This window comes from Rhinoraja longicauda, chromosome 33, assembly GCF_053455715.1.
Source record: "Rhinoraja longicauda isolate Sanriku21f chromosome 33, sRhiLon1.1, whole genome shotgun sequence".
Taxonomy (NCBI): domain Eukaryota; kingdom Metazoa; phylum Chordata; class Chondrichthyes; order Rajiformes; family Arhynchobatidae; genus Rhinoraja; species Rhinoraja longicauda.
In genome coordinates, this window is record NC_135985.1 from 25,093,543 (window position 1) to 25,108,013 (window position 14,471).

The 14,471-nt window shown below is 44.4% G+C and overlaps 1 protein-coding gene across 1 annotated transcript in view; it reads right to left on the reverse strand.

Moving 5' to 3' along the window:
• mrps11 (mitochondrial ribosomal protein S11) overlaps positions 1-14,211 on the reverse strand; it is a 35,392-nt gene extending 21,181 nt beyond the window's left edge. The window contains exons 1-3 of the mRNA XM_078427336.1: positions 14,092-14,211; positions 8,250-8,378; positions 4,610-4,708 (exon numbers count right to left, since the gene is read on the reverse strand). Coding sequence (XP_078283462.1) covers positions 4,610-4,708; positions 8,250-8,378; positions 14,092-14,159 — 296 coding nt within the window. The 5' untranslated portion in view covers positions 14,160-14,211. The remainder of the gene's footprint in view (positions 1-4,609; positions 4,709-8,249; positions 8,379-14,091) is intronic.
• Positions 14,212-14,471: the final 260 nt, after the last annotated feature.

The window sequence follows — 14,471 nt, forward strand, 5'->3', positions numbered from 1 at the left end:
TCCGTTCGGAAGGGATACATATTTACAATGTTACAGTTCCCCCCCTCCCCCCCCACACCCACACACAGTACAAAAACACCAAAACACCACATCACAACTACAATTAAGACAACAAAAACAACAAAAAACACAAAGACAAATGGACTGCAGGTAAGCCGCAGCTGCTAGGGCAGCGCCGCCATCTTCGCCAGTGTATACAAGCCTAATTGCTCCAGCCTTTCAACATACGACAGTCCCGCCATTCCGGGAATTAACCTAGTGAACCTACGCTGCACGCCCTCAATAGCAAGAATATCCTTCCTCAAATTTGGAGACCAAAACTGCACACAGTACTCCAGGTGCGGTCTCACCAGTGCCCGGTACAACTGTAGAAGGACCTCTTTGCTCCTATACTCAACTCCTCTTGTTATGAAGGCCAACATTCCATTGGCTTTCTTCACTGCCTGCTGTACCTGCATGCTTCCTTTCAGTGACTGATGCACTAGGACACCCAGATCTCGTTGAACATCCCCTCTTCCTAACTTGACACCATTCAGATAATAATCTGCCTTTCTATTCTTACTTCCAAAGTGAATAACCTCTGATGCATAATCTCATGCCAAATATAGCTTAGTGCACAAAGATCGTTCCCCTCTGTCACTACCACATTGTGGAGCTTCTAGTTGCTGCAAGTCTCACAACAGGACCTCCTTGGATAAGACTAGTATCACCGTCCGGCGCGGCCTGAAATAGGCCACGGGATTTTTCTCTGTTGGGCGGGGGCTTCAATGTCGGGAGCCAGCGACAGTGTGTTCGCCCGCCCCGGATCGCGGGGCTTGGGTCGGCCCGCTGCGAACCTTTCACCGTCCGGCGCGGCCTGGAACGTGGCAACGACACCAGCCTGACCGCGGGAGAAGACGGCAGGGGAAGGGAAAAGACATTCTGGCCTTCCATCACAGTGAGGAGGGGACTGGAGGAGACTCACTGTGATGGATGTTTCTTTTTTTTGTGTGTTGGTTGGGGTTGTGTAATTTGCTTGTTTTATTGCTTTTATTATTGGACTGTGGGTGACTAAATTTCGTCCAAAAAACTTGTTTTTTGGATGACAAATAAAGATATCTTGAATCTTGAATCAAACTAGTTCAGTGCTGCAAATGTTTTAGTTGAGTTTAGAGATACAGCATGGAAACAGGCCCTTCAGCCCACCGAGTCCACGCCATTCATCGATCAACCTTTCACACTAGATCCATATTATCCACTCCCTACACACTTGAGGCAATTTTACAGCGGCCAATTACATGTCTTTGGGATGTGGGAGAAAACCAGAGCACCCAGCCCAGAGGTCATCCAAACGGTCACAGGGAGAATGTGAAAATTCAAACACTTAGTACCTGAGGTAAAGATGGAACCCGGGTCTCTGGCGCTGTGAGGCAGCAGCCCCATGAGTTGCACCACTGTGCCGCCCTAAATATTACTGGCAGATCTGCTCACTGAGGTGATGTGACCATCATTTCAGCCAGCAAAGGTAATCTCCAACCTGGGAGTGTTGGATGGAAGCGAGGGGACAGAACATGGAGAGGAAACGTTTGAGTGAGGTGCCAATCCTAAAAGCCAGTTAATGGAAGAGTACCTGGAAGTGAACAAGAATAGGTGAGTGTAGGAGTATCAGAGGCAGATAGACTATGGAAGTTAATAATACTGAACTAGTGGTAGAAGAAATCAAAGTGCAGAGAAGGTGGGATTAAGGAGAAAGTGGAATTCGGATATGTACTGCAGTCCGCATTGACTGTCTCGTAATTAATTATTGATTAAATGTTGTTCTTCATTCTATTATGGCTCAGTATTACTGTTGTTTAATTACATTTGTGCAGCTTTTGACATTTTAAAAGTTCTATTTAAATGGAAGATGCTGTTTTTGAGGCACAATAGATACTTAGTGCACTTAGAGAGAGTCATACAGCATGGAAACAGGCCCTTTGGCCCAACTTGCCCACACCGACCAAGATGTGGTCCCATCTACTGTAGTCCCACCTGCCTGCTTTTGGCCCACACCGTTTCCAACCCTTTCCTATCCGTGTACCCGTCTAAATATCTTTCAAATATCATGATAGGACATGCCTCAATTACCTCCTCTGGCAACTTCCCCAAGGTTCCCTTTAAATCTTTCCCCTCTTTCCTTAAATCTGGTTTTTGATTCCCCAACTCTGGGTAAATTTACTCTGTGCATTTACCCTATCCATTCCCCTCATGATCTTATACACCTCTATAAATCCCCCCTCATCCTCCTGCGCTCCAAGTCCTAGCCTGCCCAACCTCTCCTTATAGTTCAGGCCCTCAAATCCTGGCAACATCCTCGTAAATCTTCTCTGCACCTTTTCCAACTTAGTGACATCTTTTTTAATAACAGGCTGACCAAAATTGAACAAAATACTGCAAACGTGGTCTCACCAATGTCTTGTACAACTGTAACATAATATCCCAACTTCTATACTCAATACTCCGACTGATGAAGGCCAATGTTCCGAGTGTGCCAAAAGCCTTCTTGACCACCCCCATCTACCTTTGACACCACTTTCAAGAAACTATGTACCTGCATTTCTAGATCCCTCACCTCCACAACACTCCTCAGAGTCCTGCCATTCACCACGAGGTCCTACCCTGGTTTGACTTCCCAAAATACAAGGTCTCGCAGTTATTTATATTAAATTCCATCAACTATTCCTCAGCCTACTTGCCCAACTGATCAAAATCCTGCTTCAATTTTGCATAACCATCTTCACTATCTACGATGCCACCTACTTTTGTGTCATTCGCAAACTTACTAATCATGCCGTGTACATTCTCATCCAAATAGTTGATATAAACTACAAACAACAATGGACCCAGCATCGATCCCTGAGACACACGACCAGTCACAGGCCTCCATTCCGAAATCCAACCTTCCACTATCACCCGCTGTGTCCTTCCTTGAAGGCAATTCTCTATCCAGTCAGCTAGCTCTCTCTGGGTCCAAAGCAATCTAACCTTCCAGAGCAGCCTGCCACACAGAATCTTATTAAATGCTTATAAGACAACCTCACTTTAAAGGTTTATGTGCAGTACTGATATTTTACTGCCAGTTCTATTCCTCTCACCAGCCTGACTCATCAAACTTCACTCCTAAGGACATGTGCTTTGCCAATGACCCTGGAATTCTCTGCCTCAGAAGGCAGTGGAGGCCAATGCTCTGGATGCTTTCAAGAGAGCTAGATAGAGCTCTTAAAGATAGCGGAGTCAGGGGGTATGGGGAGAGGGCAGGAACGGGGTACTGATTGTGAATGATCAGCCATGATCACATTGAATGGCGGTGCTGGCTCGAAGGGCCGAATGGCCTACTCCTGCACCTATTGTCTTTCCAAAGTCCACATGGGCAACAAGCGTCCTGAAGATTTGATTATGATTCGCACTAAAGCCAAGCACAATACTATTCTCAGTAATATGTAGAAACATAGAAAATAGGTGCCGGAGGAGGCCATTTGGCCCTTTGAGCCAGCACCGCCATTCATTGTGATCATGGCTGATCATCCACAATCAGTAACCTGTGCCTGCCTTCTCTCCATATCCCATGATTCCACTAGCCCCTAGATCTCCATGTAACTCTCTTTTAAATTCATCCAGTGTAATGGCCTCCACTGCCTTCTGTGGCAGAGAATTCCACAAATTCACAACTCTCTGGGTGAAAAAGTTTTTTCTCACCTCAATTTTAAATGGCCTCCCCTTTATTCTTAGACTGTGGCTCCTGGTTCTGGACTCCCCCAACATTGGGAACATTTTTCCTGCATCTAACTTGTCCAGTCCTTTCATAAATATATGCCTCTCGAAAAGATCCCCTCTCATCCTTCTAAACTCCAGTGAATACAAGCCCTTTCTTTCCAATCTTTCCTCATATGACAGTCCCACTATCCCAGGGATTAACCACGTGAACCTACGCTGCACTGCCTCAATAGGAAGGACGTCCTTCCTTAAATTAGGAGACCAAAACTGCACACAATACTCCAGATGTGGTCTCACCAGGGCCCTATACAACTGCAGAAGGACCTCTTTACTCCTATACTCAAATCCTCTCATTATGAAGGCCAACATGCCAATAGCTTTCTTCACTGCCTGCTGTACCTGCATGCTTACTTTTAGTGACTGGTGTACAAGGACACGCAGGTCTCGTTGCACTTCCCCTCTACCTAATCTGACACCATTGAGATAATAATCTGTATTTTGGTCAACGTGGGTTGTTTTTAAATGTGCTATACAAATAAAATTGACTTGACTTGACTTGTATGCATTTTTAAGCACGAATCAATGGAAAGCAACAGCAATCCCAACTACTGTTCTTTTCTTTCTTAACCCAGAGCAACAACGCTTTTAATAATGTTACAAGTTTAGAAAGTCCTCCATTATTCATAAATTATCATCGACTGTACATGTGTACAGTCATGCGAAGTGTGTGTATGTGTGTATACTTGCCTGAACTATTTTTTTCTTGTTTATTATATTGTTTACAGAGTACTATGTTAACATATTCTGTTGTGCTGCTGCAAGTAAGAATTTCGTTGTTCTATCTGGGACGTACGACAATAAAACATTCTTGACTTACTTATTATAAGTGGCCTTAACATGCACTATATGCAGATCTTCATACTTCTTGCCCTCCCAGCGTAAAGAGCTCTCTTGTCCTGGCATTGGAGGTAGAAAACTATAAATAACACAAAAATATGAATTTTACAACATAAATAATACACAAGCAAAACACTACCTGAAATGTTAAATCGTCTTCCCCTTCTAAATCACCTGTAAATAGACAAAGGCCATTTGATTCTTTATATTCCTGCCCAATGTTATTATTATCAACGCACTACGATTGCACATTTGACACTGAACTGACTTCTGCATTCATGATTCGCCCTTGTTATCAAGTTACAGGGTTAGTATAGTTTATTATTGTCACGTGTACTGAGGTACAATGAAAAGATTTTTTGTTACATAGTAGTCATAGACAGTAGATCAGTGATTGTAGTGCCCCCTCACTAAAGCTTTGAGAAGTGAAGGCATATATTAAAGTTGTGAAACTTTAAGTTATTGCTTCTTGTCTAAACACAAAGCTCCATTCAGTGCAGCAGCACCTTCTGCCTGCATGTGCTTGTTGGGCTGCTGAGTCACATGATCCTCTGTGCATCATTTCAACATCTTTTATAGTTTATAAAACAAACTAATGATTGCTTAAAATAGAGGTTATTTGTCCACAAGATATAATGCACAATTTCACTTTATTGAAAGATAAATATAAATTAGGCATGGAATTATCAGTTTATCATAAATCTATTCCTTTATTTTTTTGTCCAAAAGTATGCGCGGACAAACATAAGAATTGCTAATGAGAACTTTTATGAATAGATGACAATTTAATTTCCTTTTATATTTACAAAAGTGCTAAAATGCAATGGAATGCAATTCTCACAGTTGCAATTCAGTTACTGTATTAAAGTTATTGCTTCACACTTTCCAATCAGCTGTGGTCTTATAATTAAAATAGGGGTGTGAACAACCATAGATGCTTTTAATAGACACAAAATGCTGGAGTAACTCAGCAGGACAGGCAGTCTGAAGAAGGGTCTCAACCCGAAAAGTCACCCTTTCCTTCTATCCAGAGATACTGCCTGTCCCGATGTTACTCCAGCATTCTGTGTCAATATTCGTTTAAACCAGCATTTGCAGTTCCTTCCTACACATTGATACTTTTGGTTGGCAGTGAGTTGACTGAAGAGTTGGAGTCAGTCGTTTGACTGTCAGTCAAACGATTTAAATATTTGGCTAAATTAATGTTTGATTTTCGAAGAAACGGTTGGTGTCAGAATATGAATTGTTGGTTGAACAGGTATATTTTTGATGTCTTAAGATCTGCCTCACACGTTAGTGTCAGATAGTGAATATTCAGGAATAGTAAGTGTTGGTTTAACGAGAATTGACTGTATTTCAACCATTTGGATGATAATGCAGATGACACGGTAGCGCAGCGGTAGAGTTGCTGCTTTACAGCGAATGCAGCGCCGGAGACACAGGTTCGATCCTGACTACGGGTGCTGCACTGTAAGGAGTTTGTACGTTCTCCCTGTGACCTGCGTGGGTTTTCTCCGAGATCTTCGGTTTCCTCCCACACTCCAAAGACGTACAGGTATGTAGGTTAATTGGCTGGGTAAATGTAAAAAAAAAAATTGTCCCTAGTGGGTGTAGGATAGTGTTAATGTACGGGGATCACTGGGCGGCACGGACTTGGAGGGCCGAAAAGGCCTGTTTCCGGCTGTAGATATATGATATGATATGATATGATATGATATGACAAATTAGTGATTTGGTGGACAGTGAAAAAGGTTGTCTGAGGTTCCACAGGATTTAGATTATCTGGGAAAGTGGGCAAAGACAAGGCAAATGGAATTTAACTCAGCCCAGTGCAAAGTGATGCATTGGGTGATGTTAAACCTGCATAGGACTTGAACAGTAAATGACAAGGCCCTGGGCAGTGTTGAAGAACAGAGACTTAGGGGTAGAAGTACATAGTTCCCTAATGGTGGCGACACTATTGACAAAACCGTGATGGTGTCATGCATTCACAAAATGCTGGAGTAACTCAGCAGGTCAGGCAGCATCTCGGGAGAGAAGGAATGGGTGACGTTTCGGGTCGAGACCCTTCTTGGCACACCCAATAGTTGGGATGTCATGTAACGGTTGTATAGAACAATGATGAGACCACGCTTGGAGTGTTGTATGCAGCACTGTGGTCACCATACTACAAAGGCGATATGAATTGAGTTAGAAAGGATGCAGGAAAGATTAACAAGGATGTTGCCAGGACTGGCTGATTGAGTGATGAGGAGAGATTAGATAAGTTGGGACTGGTTTCCCTGGAGTGAAGGAGACAGAGGGGCGATTTTTTTTAGTTTATAAAATCACGAAGAGCATAAATAAGATGGTTGGCCCGTTCCCCCTCCTCCTCCTGAATAGGAGAATCTAAAACGAGAAGGCATGGGTTTAGTGGGGAATGATTCAAAAGGGACACGAGGAGCAAGGTTTGTCACATAGAGGATAGTAGGTAGATGGAACAAGCTTCCAGGAGAAGTTGTAGAGGCGGGTGTAAATACATTAAAAAAACATTTGGATAGGTTCCTATAGATAGGAGTGGTTTATAACATAACATATAACTACAGCATGGAAACAGGCCTGTCCGGCCCTACCAGTCCACGCCGACCATTCTCCCTGACCTAGTCTCATCTACCTGCACTCAGACCATAACCCTCCAATCCCCTCCTATCCATATACCTATCCAATTTACTCTTAAATAATAAAATCGAGCCAGCCTCCACCACTTCCACCGGAAGCCCATTCCATACAGCCACAACCCTCTGAGTAAAGAAGTTCCCCCTCATGTTACCCCTAAACCTTTGTCCCTCAATTCTGAAGCTATGTCCCCTTGTTGGAATCTTCCCCACTCTCAAAGGGAAAAGTCTACCCACGTCAACTCTGTCCGTCCCTCTCAAAATTTTAAAAACCTCTATCAAGTCCCCCCTCAACCTTCTACGCTCCAAAGAATAAAGACCCAACCTGTTCAACCTCTCTCTGTAGCCTAAGTGCTGAAACCCAGGCAACATTCTAGTAAATCTCCTCTGTACCCTCTCCATTTTGTCGACATCCTTCCTATAATTTGGCGACCAGAACTGCATACCATACTCCAGATTTGAGGAATATAGGAAAATGGGAAGGCTCCTTGGTCAACATGGAGGAGTTGGGCCAAAGAGCCTATTTCGGTGTTGTATAATTCTATGATTCTAAGACAATACAATAGACAATAGGTGCAGGAGTAGGCCATTTGGCCCTTCGAGCCAGCACCGCCATTCAATGTGATCATGGCTGATCATTCACAATCAGTACCCCATTCCTGCCTTCTCCCCATACCCCCTGACTCCGCTATCTTTAAGAGCTAAATTCAATCTCTAAACCTTGTGAGCTACTTTTGACTGCCATTGTATAAAATGGGGGATGGCTCCATAGGAAAGATTGGATCATTTTGTATGTGGTCTTCATTAAGGTCCTGTTTAAAAAGAGCTGTTTTGTTCATTTTTCAAGTGTCACAATTTCTTGACCGCCTCTAATGAAATTTTCCTATCTGGATTAAAATTAGGCAATTGGTTACGCTCAACAGATCACTGCCTTGAAATGATGGAGCTGGTATAGAAAGGAGATACCTGAAATCCTCCGACTGCCTGGACTGTGCCTGTGCTGTAGAGGCTCTCTCCTTTTCTGTTGGTGCCTGGTGCTTCCGTAAACCTGTCTGTATTAATCGGCACTGGGACTCCATTGAACTGACATGAGAACTGGGAGCAGAAAATATGAACAGGTTAGCACAAACATAAATAGAACTCCACACATGAGAGATAAAAATTGAACTGAATTTCCATTAGTATTTGTAACTCATGCGGGTGAACCATGAGCATCTGTCTGCAGAACAACTTATCAACTCATGAATACCAGGTTTCACAGCCTTTAAAACCATATGTTTATGTTTATTTTCTTTTATATAGACTGAAAATTACATTATTTTCAGAGATGTTGCCTTTTGAATAAGGCATTTTTCCTGAAGCACCACATAACAGGTTTAGGCAAGTGATAAAAATCTCATCACAAGAGTACACGTCTGCATGGCTTGGAAAACATTCCTGCTCAGCAGTGATGAAAGGACCAGGTAAGCCGAGAGCAATAGCCCGCTGATGCTGAATATCTGAAGTAGTGGAATGGGTCAAATGCTCAGGTCAGGCCACAGACAAGGTGAAAGAAATGAAAACGGAAATTGCCAAAACCACTCAGCAGGTCATGCAGCATCTACAGAGAGCAAAAGAGTTCATAATTGAGGTTGGAAGACCCTTTACCAGAACTGGGGGAGTAAATCAAAGATAGACACAAAATGCTGGAGCAACTCAGCGGGACAGGCAGCATCTCTGGTGAGAAGGAATGGGTGACGTTTCGGTTCAAGACCCTTCTTCAGACGTTAGATGCAATCTGTAGAGAAAACAGGGCGAGGGAAGATTTGGATAAATTGTCAGTTGTAGAGGTGCTCCAGTCAAGTGAGTTAATGGGGACAATACAAGGGTGACTGTAGGAAGACCAGGGGACCTCCACAACATGCCCTCACGCATTCCTGGTCCCATCCTAATACTGACACTTCCTCTGTTTATCTAGCCACTCCTTTACCATTCAGCAAACTGAAACAAACTTGTTTTTCTATTCCCCTGTACCAAGAGGGATTAAACCTTCTTCAGTCTGAAGAAGGGCCTCGACCCGAAACGTCACCCATTCCCTCTCTCCTAGATGCTGCCTGACCTGCTGAGTTACTCCAGCGTTTTGTGATACCTTCGATTAAACCTGAATGTTTCCAGTAGTTTGTTTTTATTCTCATTTCCGGCATCTGAAGTTTTTTGATTTTTATTTGCTTGGAAGAGAAGATGCAGTGAAGGTCAACCTTGAAGAAATGCTCTCCGGTGGGATTTCTCTCTCTTTTGCTTTCGTCACTCTTTGTTTCTGTTTCCCTTGTTGCCTAATGGTAAGATTTTGTCCAAAACTCCATTCTACAACCATACCCGTTCCCTTCACGAATGTCTCTAGCACTAATTCCAAATCATCCCACATTAGCGTCAACTCAAATTCCACCCCTCACAATTGGGGCATATTTTGAACATGGATACAATTTGGAGATCACAGGTATATTCAAGCTATGCAGAAAAGCAAATCCCAAGAGCCACCGCCTACTCTCTGCCACTCTCTACAGCAACACCTACTCACTTCATTTCAAAGCTACGTGATTCAGTCTAACTTTATTCTTTGCCACATTTGGCGCTGGAACAGGCAACTTTCTTTTCTTTCTTATATCAAAGATCGCAAACTCTATCGAGTCCTGTATTCCAATTCCCTCCCGACCTCTCTCCCTCTTCACTTTCCTCCAACCCAAGTTCTAGCTCCGGTTCTACTTTGTGATGTGTTTTCACCATCTCTTCTGATCTTCCCCTCTCTCAGTCTGAAGGTTCACTCTCAAGAGAGACCCCAGCATAACAAATTTTGTGGCCAATAAAATTTAGAATTTTTTTCCATCGACTGTGACCATTTCTTTGTCGAAGAGTTTTTATTCCAGATTTTTCCCCTTCTTTCTAATTTCAGGGTGAATTTGACTTCTCTATCCATCCCTATCCTCTCCCTAAATCGATTCTCCGTTAACTGTTGAGAGGACTTGAACACCTTGATTCTACCACTGCGGTCACTTGTTCTAATTGACCTCATTCTCAAATTGCAGCACTCCACTCATTAAAAACTAAACCTGATATCGTCAAACAATGCAATAAGGGTTGTGTTGATGTGCTGTGATGAACCTCGTGCTATGATCCCACCACAAAACCTCAGGCCATTTTCTCAGTCATGGACCTGCTCCTCAGGAGGACTGTCCTCCACAGCCTCTAATTTTGCACGACCCCTTCCTGCACAGCTCACATTAACTTGCTGCCCCAAATTGACAATGATTATCTGAGCAAATGCATTGCTTCACCTCGTTCTCTCCCCACCAACTTATTTCTTCCTTACATTACTCCATCTTCTGATACCCTCCAACATTTTGAGTTTTCTATTTCATTTCCCCAATCACAGATGAGGAAGAACTTTTTCAGTCAGAGAGTGGTGAAGGTGTGGAATTCTCTGCCTCAGAAGGCAGTGGAGGCCAGTTCGTTGGATGCTTTCAAGAGAGAGCTGGATAGAGCTCTTAAGGATAGCGGAGTGGGCGGGTATGGGGAGAAGGCAGGAACGGGGTACTGATTGAGAGTGATCAGCCATGATTGCATTGAATGGCGGTGCTGGCTCGAAGGGCTGAATGGCCTACTCCTTCACCTATTGTCTATTACCATGGATACACAATCCCACGCCACCTCTGTCACACATCAGCGAGTTTGATGGCCATTCGCTTCTTCCTTGAGCAGCCACCCAACCATTTCCCAATGAACAATTTTTCATTAAGTCTAGCCAAAGACATAGTGATGGGCCTTTGCATGTGGACAAACTTCATCTATTCATCTGTGGGACATTCAGAAACTCAGGGCCCCAACCGTTTTTCCAGTACATCAACGATTGCATTGGTACTGCTTCCTGCGCCTTTGAAATGTCTTCTTTTCTCCCAAATTGCGCCTTCCCCTCGACAATACTGACACAGTATTGACCGCACCTTATGTATCTCCCTTACCTCTGCTCTCAGTATCTTTCCATGGAAAGAGCAAGAATAGAATTGCTCTGGACCACATCTTCCATCCTACTGGTCTCCATATTAATCAGGTCATCCACCAGCTCCAATAATATAACATCACAGGACACATCTCCCCCTCCCCTTTCAGCATCCTTTCTTTCATGACTCCCTGTTCTGCTTTTCTGTCCCCAACTCATTGTCTTGCGGCATTTCCCCATGTAACTGCAGGAGAAGCAAACACCGATCCTTTCATAGGCACAAAATGATGCAGGTCAGACAGTATCTCTGGAAAAAATGGATGTCATTTTTCGGGTCGGGACCCTTCTTCAGACCCGAAACCTCATCTACCCGTTTTCTCCATAGATGCTGCCTGAGCCGCTGGGTTACTCCAGCATGTGTCTATCTTTGGTATAAACCTGCATCGGCAGTTCCTTTTCATTACCTATCATTTCATATCTTCAGGTTCAAGAATAGCTTCTTCCTAACAACCATCAAGCTTTTAATACTGCACAACACTAACCTCAACTATGAAGTTCTATGGATTGCTTTTGGTTGCATTGACCATGGGTTTTATTGCATTAATATTGTAATGATTAATTTGTTGAACTTTTTTGTTTATTTTATCTTATCTGTGTGTATTGCGTTTACAGGCCGGTTATGTTACTCGAGTAAGAATTTATTGTTCTGTAATTGGTACGTATGACAATTGAACATCTTGATTCCAGTGACCCAAAGCACACACACCATCGATTCAGTTGCACTTCTTCCAATCTAATATTCAGTGTTTACAATGCGGTCAACTCTACACTGGAAAAATAAAATGCAGGAAGAGTGACGGCTTTGCGGAGTGTTCTTGCACTGTCCGCAGAGACTTTGAGCTTCTTTTCCCACATATGCCACTCGACCTGCTGAGTAGAATATAGTACAGCACAAGAACAGGCCCACGTTGTCTGTGCTGAACATGATGCCAAGACCATCGCTTATCTAGTTTAGTTTAGAAGTCTGAAGAAGGGTCTCGACCCGAAACGTCACCCATTCCTTCTCTCCTGAGATGCTGCCTGACCTGCTGAGTTACTCCAGCATTTTGTGAATAAATACCGTCGATTTGTACCAGCATCTGCAGTTATTTTCTTACACTAGTTTAGTTTAGAGATACAGCATGGAAACATAATGCTGGCCCTTCAAAACAGGCCAGACTGAGAGTCTGACTTGACCCAAAACGTCACAGACATGCTCCCTGTCCAGCAGAGTTAAGTTTAGTTTAGAGATACAACGTGGAAACAGGCCCTTCGGCCCAATGAGTCCGCACCGACCGGCGATCCCCGCACATTAACACTATCTACACATACTAGGAAAATCTACAATTATACCAAAACCAATTAACCTACAAACCTATATGTCTTTGGAGAGTGAGAGGAAACCGGAGATCCCGGAAAAAAACCCCACATAGGTCACGAGGAGAACGTACAAACTCTACACAGACAGCACCCGTAGGTCAGGATTGAATCCGGGTCTCTGGTGCTGTAAGGCAGCAACTCTACCACTGCGCCACCGTGCCTAACTGCCCATGATCCGTATCCCCGCATATCCACGAGCCTATCTAAAAGTCTTTTAAATGCCAACATATGTGCTTCAACCTCAACCACCATTTCTAGCAGTGTGTTCCAGGCACTCATCACCCTGCGTTAAAAAACTTGACCCGTGTATTTCCTTTAAACTTTGCGCCTCTCAGAGCTATGACCTATAGTATTTGAATTTTCCATACTGGAAAAAAGGTTGACTGTCCACCTTATCATAGGCTCTCATAATTTTATATACTTTTATCAGTTCTCCCGCAACTTCCAGTGTTCCTGAGAAAATAATAAATGTCTGTCCAACCTCTCCCTGTAGCTCGGGTCTCCTCCCACACTCCAAAGACGTAGAAGTTTGTAGGTTAATTGGCTTTGGTAGAAATTGTAAATTGTCCCCAGTGTGTAGGATAGTGCAAGTCAGCGTGGACTCGGTGGGCCTGTTTCTGCGTTGTATCTCTAAACTAAAGGGTAGACTCAAAAAGCAGGAGTAACTCAGCAGATCAGGGAACATCTCTGGAGAAAGGGAATAGGTGACGTTTCAGTTCGAGACCCTTCTTCAGACTGAGAGTCTCGACCCAAAATGTCACCTCTTCCCTTTTCTCGAGATGCTGCCTGACCCACTGAATTACTCCAACTTTTTGTGTCTATCTTTGGTTTAAGCCAGCATTTGCAGTTCCTACCTAAACTAAAGGGTGGTCGTCGGTACACGGAACGAGCTGCCGAGAAGGCAGGTGCCAGAACAGCATTTAAAAGACTTATTTCCAGAGATGCTGTCTGACCTGGTAAATTACTCCAGCGTTTTGTGTACAACTTCACGTCAAGTCAGTTTATTTGTCACATACAAGATGTGCAGTGAAATGAAAGGTCAACCACAGTCCAACCTCAATGCAAACCAACATCTGCAGTTCCTTCCTACATATTTAGACAGGTACTTGGATAGGGCAGAGTTTAGAGGGATGTGGGCAGGTGAGACTATAGTGTAGATGGGTCAGCATGGGTAGTCTGAAGAAGGGTCTCGACCCAAAACGTCACCTATTCCTTCTTCTCCACAGATGCTGCCTGGCCCGCTGAGTTATTCCAGCATTTGGTGTCCATCTTGGGTCAGCACGGGGCGAGGTGGGCCGAAGGGCCTGTTTCCGCGCTATGTGAAGCCCCCCCCCCCACCCCAACCCCTCCCACACACACACACACACACGTCTCCCCCTCACACATGCCCCGCCAGGCGCCGCCGCTGGCACTCACCGGCCGGCCGCGCTCGGGGAGAGGCCGAGGCCGAGGCCCCACAGCCGCCGCGCCGCCGCCGCCTGCATCGTCCAGACACCGCCTGTCCTCCTCCTCCTCCTCCTCCTCCTCCCCCTCCCCTACCCCTGGCAGGGGGCGAGGCGGCGGAGACGGACAACGTCCTCACAGCTCCCCACCCATTCATCCTCAGGAGTAAGGCAGTATATTTCACACTTTCCTCCTCAATATTCTGTTCATATTTCTCCTTTCTGATTTAGTGGATTTTAACGGATTTGTCTTAAAATTAGTCCCCGCCCCCCCCCCCCCCCCCCCACCGCAGCACTTGGTCCCGCTCAGACTGCTCCAACTCAGGGGCAGGGGGCGAAGAACAAGGTTTAATC